Raw genomic sequence first — 6,821 nt, 5'->3', positions numbered from 1 at the left:
AATCAAAATAAATGTCAACACATTACAATATTTGTTGGGGAATGTTGTCATCAGTCATGAATGTGTAGCATAGCACGACATCAAATCTGATTTATTATATAAAATCAAAAATCTTTTATGTGAATCTTATGGATTAGGATAATATATTTTGAACTATTTAAACAACTTGATAAAAGATCTCAAATCACATTTATTTATAACCATTGCATATGGATCTAGCTAAAAATATCATTTGATGAAAGAATGAAGAATTTTTGAGAGAAATGTGGTTTTTATTCACGTGGTTTATTCAAATTTATTATTTCAGTTCAGTTAAAATTTTGTTATTTCTGTTCACGGGTTTCATTTTCATTGCAATAAGATCTTCTTGAGTCTAAATATGGAAATGGGAAATTTTAAACTCTTAAACTAAAATAACAAATTTGAAACCACGTAGATATTGAAGAAGCATAATAAGGGTCAGGGGTGGCCCGGCCCCCTTTGTTTTATGCGCAATAGTGTAAATTTACCCGTTTTTCGCCCGAAAATTATATACGTAGTATAAATTTAGTATTAACCCTTTTCGACCAAAAATTTGAGCCATACCCCCCTCCTCGCTTATGAATTTGATTTGAGATCTTTTATCAACTTATTTTAATCCCCAAAAATATCTCATCCCAATCCACAAGATTGACACAAAAGATCTCCCACAATAAACCAGATCTGATGTCATGCTATGCTTCACATTGACAAGTGATGACAACATCCCAACCAATCTTGTTTTTATCCCACACACACACACACACACACACACACACACACACACACACTTATCTTCAAAAAGTAAACACATAAAAAAAAAACACAACAATAATAATAATATTAAGTTACTTTCCTATCATTTCATCCCCACCCCCAATTTCCTTTCTTACCACGCATACCCAAACCCTAGATCTATCCGCCTCTTCAAAGGTAAACCCCATCCACACACGTATATATATATATATATACTATCTATATCTATACACTGTATGTATCTGTAACTTTGTTATTGTCTCATCTGCTGCAGCATCATTAATACTATCAATATTATTATTATTATTATTATTATTATTATTCTGGATAACCGACTATACAACAAGATGAGTGGCAGTACGTCAGTGGCGGTTGCATCCGGTGGCGGTGGAATATCCGGTTACCGGCCACCGTTCACGCCGGTGCAGTGGCAGGAACTCGAACATCAAGCGTTGATATATAAGTATCTAGTGGCCGGTGTTCCTGTACCGTACGATCTAGTTGTTCCGATTAGAAGAAGCTTGGAAGCGTTGTCTGCTAGGTTTTTTAGTAATCCGACCGGTAAGTTGTTTTAGTACTTGGTTTTGTCGGTTAGGATATTAGGATCTGTTTTTGTGTTTTTCATGGTTTAGGAAGAAGAGTCATTTTCAAGCAAAATCATCTTTATTTGGTTAAGAATTTATTGTTGTTGTGTTACTTTACTTTCATCTGAAGATAATGTTTTGAGTGTTTTGTTGATAAATGCATCTGGTTTTTGTTTTTTTAATTCTTGTAAATTGTAAATATGGGGCACCACACACATATATCATAATGATGAGTAGTAAATGAATATAACTAAATATTTAGGTATTATCACTAACTATTTTATCCATTTGCAAATACATGTATTTACTAGTGAATAAACTAAACGTTATAATTATTTTACATATAGTGTATTCAACGATGTTGTGAAAATTGGAATTAGGCATCGATTGATTGGCTTTTAATTGGAAATCAGTAGGCTACCGATGTGATTTTATATAATTGGTCTATTAAATCAGTGACTGGTCAAAATCGATGTATATGGGTCAACATTGGTCAAATTCTGGTCGTATTTGGTCAAACATTCATGAACTGTTGAAGTATATGAAGAATTATATAATTTTGAAAAATTTTGTGTATATCTATGCGTGTGCAGGTGTGTGTGTGTGTGTGTGTGTGTGTATAACTTTGAAGTCATGTATAAAATTTCAATCAAATTAATCCTTATTAATTGCTAATCGCCTAGTCGAGTAGTCGGTACCCCCCACTGCCTGACTAGCGTCTAGTGAGTTTTACAACACTGTTGAACAATGAATACATGTGATTCAAATGGTTACTAATTATTTATTGGTTCTTTTTTAACACTTTGGTTTTGATTAATCTTATTAATTTTGAACTGTTTAAAGCACTGGGCTATTGTTCATATTATGGGAAGAAGTTTGACCCGGAGCCCGGAAGGTGTAGAAGAACAGATGGGAAAAAATGGAGGTGTTCAAAAGACGCACATCCCGACTCAAAATACTGTGAACGCCACATGCACCGTGGTAGAAACCGTTCAAGAAAGCCTGTGGAATCCCAATCTGCTACTTCTCAGTCAATGTCAACTGCAGTCTCACGTGTCACCACTGTAAGCAGCACCGGTAGTGGTAATAGAAGCTTCCAGAATCTTGGCAGTGTTGGCAATGCAAGCTTCCAGAACTCCCACTTGTACCCCACCTCAAGTTCTTTTGATTTTGGGAGTAACGCATCAAAGTTACAAGTGCAAGCTAGTGCCTATGGTATCAACAATAACTTTAGGTACTTGTTTCTCGTCATAAGAAAGATTTTTTGAATAAAAATTGTTTAATATTGGCTTGCAAACCAACCGACCAGACACACATGGAGCATGTTTGTTTTCGTTCCTATAACTTTTTGACCTTGCAAATGATCGTACATGGAAAATTAAACGAACAAGGTTTTCCTTTTCATGTTTGTTTGTTAAAAAAATGAACGTGTTCGTGTTTGTTTATGTTCGTTAGTTAACAATATAAACAAATGATTCACGAATGTAAATGAACGGACATAACTGAACATAGATGAACGGACATAACGGAACTAAAACCGGTTAAAAGTAATGTGAAGAACAAACATAAATGAATATAAATGAACGAACGTAAACGAATATGCATGAACATAAATGAATTTAAATGTTTATGTTCGTTTGTTTGTTTAGTAAACGAATTTTCAGCTGAACTGTCGGGTTCACCAAACTGTTCGTTGAACTACAGTTCGTTTACAGGCCTAGTTTAAAATATTATTTGTGTTTTCACATGCAGGTTCGATCATGGGCTAACTGTCGATGTGGATGATAGAAATTACTCATCTGGACCTTCAAGTTCAAGGGGTTTAACCATGGAATCGAATGCTGACAGCACATGGCGGCTTGTGCCAGCTCAAGGTCCCACGAGTTCGTTGACAGATTCAAGAAACGACTCGTATTTACAAATCAAATCCCCACAACTAACCACGGTTAATGCATTTGAGCCTGTGATTGATGCTGCATCGGGGTCAAAGCAAAGTCAACAGCATTGTTTATTTGGGAGCAAAATCGAGTCACCGGTTGAACCAAAACACGAGCCACACTTGATGCGTCCGTTCTTTGACGAGTGGCCAGAAGCCCGTGAACCGTGGTCCAGTCTTGATAAGAACTCGTTTTCCACGACTCAGTTATCGATGTCTACTGCTCCCGAGTATTCAATCGACTGCACCCCGAATGGTTTGTAAAGTGTAATCATAGTAATTAATAATCATCGTGGATGCATGTGATATGCAAGTTTGAAAATGATATGAATTTTGCTTTAATGTTTTGCAGATGGTTAAGCATGGGTGGAAGCTTGTTATGATCTTTGATTACATCAGGTTAAAGGGTTGTTAATGTAACTTGAGTCTTGCTGGCATGTTGACTATTGTTGTGTGCTGGTCAACGTACATTCGGTCAAACTGGTTGGTTGTTTAAGCAATTACTTTTCAAATAAATGTTGAATTATTTTGAAGTGTATATTGTTGTTCTTTTGAGTGAATCATTGCTTGTCCTGCTATTTAGATGTTACCTGGTTATTTAAGATAGTGGATAGTTATGTTTGATGCACTATAAGTTATTAATAGTGTTTTTTATGAATAAGTTGTTCTGTGTTAAAAATATATATTATGTTAGTATTAATTCATACTAGATTAGTCTAGTTTGTGATCCTGGCTTAGTGAGTTCTTTTGCAAGCAATGAACTATTGGCGGCAGTTTAACATGGTCTTTGTAGACCGAGGAGAAAGGGGGCTTAGTGGAAAGAGGATTGTATCTAGAGAAAAGCAGGGGGGTTAGCCTCTTTCAAATAGCCTAAACATGTGATTTATGAATGAGTCGGCTTAGTTTAGAAGTGGTACAATCAGTATTTTCTAATGCGTACTTCTTTCTTTCTACATACAAAAGTTAATAGTGCTGCTATTAAGAACTATATATTTTTTCAATCAAATTTGATGGTATTCTTGCAAGAAGTTTGGAGATAACGTATTCAGCTGACATTAATGAAAGTTTATAATATTACATATGTTTAAAATATAGGCTTTGTAAAAAGCTTCAAGTCTCATATAAGATTTAGGCCAAAGGTATGGATCAATGGGTACCTCTCAAATGTGACAGCCTCCTCTTTCAAATGTAGCAGCCACCCCTCAATCTCATTTCACTAGTGACATGAGGTCATTGATGATGGTAGTCACGTACATTAGTTCCCAATCAGTTTTCTGTTTTGGTTTTTTTTTTCTTTTAATTGTTTATAATGTATTATATAATCAAATTGTGAAAATGATGGAGAACGAAAGGAATGATCCATGCTTCTAGTTGAAAGGTAGGGAAGAATGAGGGAGACACAACGGACGTGTCACAAGCATATCAAATGAGGGGATGGTTCAAACGAACTTCTCTTTAGCCTTAGCATACTATTTATTAATGGAGAGAGAAAAAAGTAACATCATATCAATGTTTTAAAAACCAGATTGATTGTCGGAGCTCATTAGTAGGCCTGTAAACGAACCGAACGTTTGGTGAACTGTTCGTGAATTATTCGGCGAGAAGTTCGTTTATGTTCGTTTATTTAATAAACGAACGAACATGAACAAAAAGTTTGTGTTCGTTTAATTAAACGAACGAACATGAACACATGTTCTGTTCGTTCATTTATGTTCATGAACGTTCATTTATTTATATCTGTTTATTTATGTTTGTTTATGTATTAATAAAAAATAATTAAATATTATTTGAATGAGTTATCTACTTAAAGTTTATATTTGTTAATTTGTTTTTATTTATGTTCGTTTATATTTGTTTGTGTTCATATATGTTCATTTATCTTTGTTCAGTTATATTCGTTTATATTTAAAAAAAATGAACTTAAACAAACAAAAATGTTCACGTTTAAATATAAAACATGAACATATTGTTCGACGAAGTGTTCATGTTCGATTAAAGTTAAATGAACGAACACGAACATGCCCTTGTTTGTGTTCGTTCAATTCGTTTACACGCTTTCATTATTCACATTGATGAATACATCGGTCTCAATCTCTAGGCTCTGCTGTTTTATTTGTGTTCGTTTGTGTTTGTGAACCGTTCGTGAATACATTAATTTCCTTAATGAACGAACACGAACATAAAATCTCGTTCGGTAAGTGTTCGTGAACACATTATTTCCTTAACGAACGAACACGAACAAGGCCTTGTTCGTGTTTGATCAGTTCGTTTACAGCCCTACTCAATAGCTTGTCTAGTCAAACCGGTTCAGAATTCTAATAATAATATATCATGCTAGTCGAAGATGTCGGTGCGAAAAAAACAACCAAGTTTGATTGGACCATGTGGCGGGCGATGGTGATGGCATGTCAGCCAATTATTTGTAAAGCATGCTCTTCTTACAAAATACTTTTTTGGCTTACTAATTTATTATTACAATTTAGTTTTCGTACCATTAATACCAGCTCAGTTTGTGTCAGTTCGTCGCCTCAATGCTTATTTTTTGTTTTGTTTTAAATATGTTAACTTGGTGTATTTATTTATTATGATCCCATAACCTGCTACCGATCGAATTCGAGTCACCGCAACATGAATTTCATGTTTTGTTACCTAGTTTCCTTTAAAAATTTCAAGTTTCAAGAAGATCCAGTACTTTTGAATGGCTTAGAACTGGTTTTAAGGAAAGTCCAATCTTCAATCAACAAAAGGGTCCCTATCATTTATTGCAGCTAATTGAAATGTAACTCTGAAATAAAATGGAAATTAATATATTTTTTTTTTGTGACTGCTATTTATTTTAGATTTAAGTATTTTTTTCGTTTCATCTTTGTAGTAAACAAGCGGATGCACTCTACAACCCTCGTTTTAAATTTAAGTCGCATGCATCCCAACATCATCATAGTGATGCAATATGAGCTCGGCGTCGTCTCAGAGTGTAACTTATGTTTAAACGCGCCTGAAAAGACCATAATTCCCCTCCATTTTGCGTCCCCATGGTTGATGTTAATAACATGGGCACCCCTGTTCATTTTTCCGTCCACAATATAATTTTCCTTCATATTATTTTATTATTATTATTATTAATTTTTCCGCTTTTATAACTAATCAGGATCATGTTACAACATGAAGAAAAACCCTAGTTCCACTTCATTTTTGATCTATGTTTTCTTTCAATTCGAAGGTTTCTTCCACCATATACGGTTTTATTATTCGATTTCATTAATCGGATTCGATTACATTTGTATTCTAGGTTTTATTTTCTTCTGTGATTGTTTCAAACCTAACTCCGACGAACCGATTCGATTTCTTCATCCAGTTAGAAGAAATCATAGATCTTTTTGTTGTTATAGTAAAGTTAAGGTTTCAGTTTCCTTCATGTAGCGATAAAATTAGCCAAATAGGGTTTCTAATTTTATCGATTTGGCTATTTGTTCGAGTGTTCGTATATGTTTGGTTTCAGGAACATTAGGCGCTATTAAGATGAGAAA

General features: G+C 34.4%; 1 protein-coding gene across 1 annotated transcript; it reads left to right on the top strand.

The window, feature by feature from the left end:
* The first annotated feature begins 875 nt into the window (after window positions 1-875).
* On the top strand, window positions 876-3,933 carry LOC143621373 (growth-regulating factor 5-like). The gene is made up of 5 exons (XM_077092812.1): window positions 876-951; window positions 1,049-1,335; window positions 2,202-2,592; window positions 3,111-3,550; window positions 3,647-3,933. The coding sequence occupies exons 2-5, from the start codon at window positions 1,122-1,124 to the stop codon at window positions 3,652-3,654; spliced, it is 1,053 nt and encodes a 350-aa protein (XP_076948927.1). The 5' UTR covers window positions 876-951; window positions 1,049-1,121; the 3' UTR covers window positions 3,655-3,933.
* The last annotated feature ends 2,888 nt before the right edge of the window (window positions 3,934-6,821 follow it).

Source organism: Bidens hawaiensis, unplaced genomic scaffold, assembly GCF_021521415.1.
Source record: "Bidens hawaiensis isolate Kalapana, Puna unplaced genomic scaffold, B.hawaiensis_p1.1 tig00002839_1, whole genome shotgun sequence".
Lineage (NCBI taxonomy): Eukaryota > Viridiplantae > Streptophyta > Magnoliopsida > Asterales > Asteraceae > Bidens > Bidens hawaiensis.
This window is presented reverse-complemented; position numbering and strand designations above follow the sequence as displayed.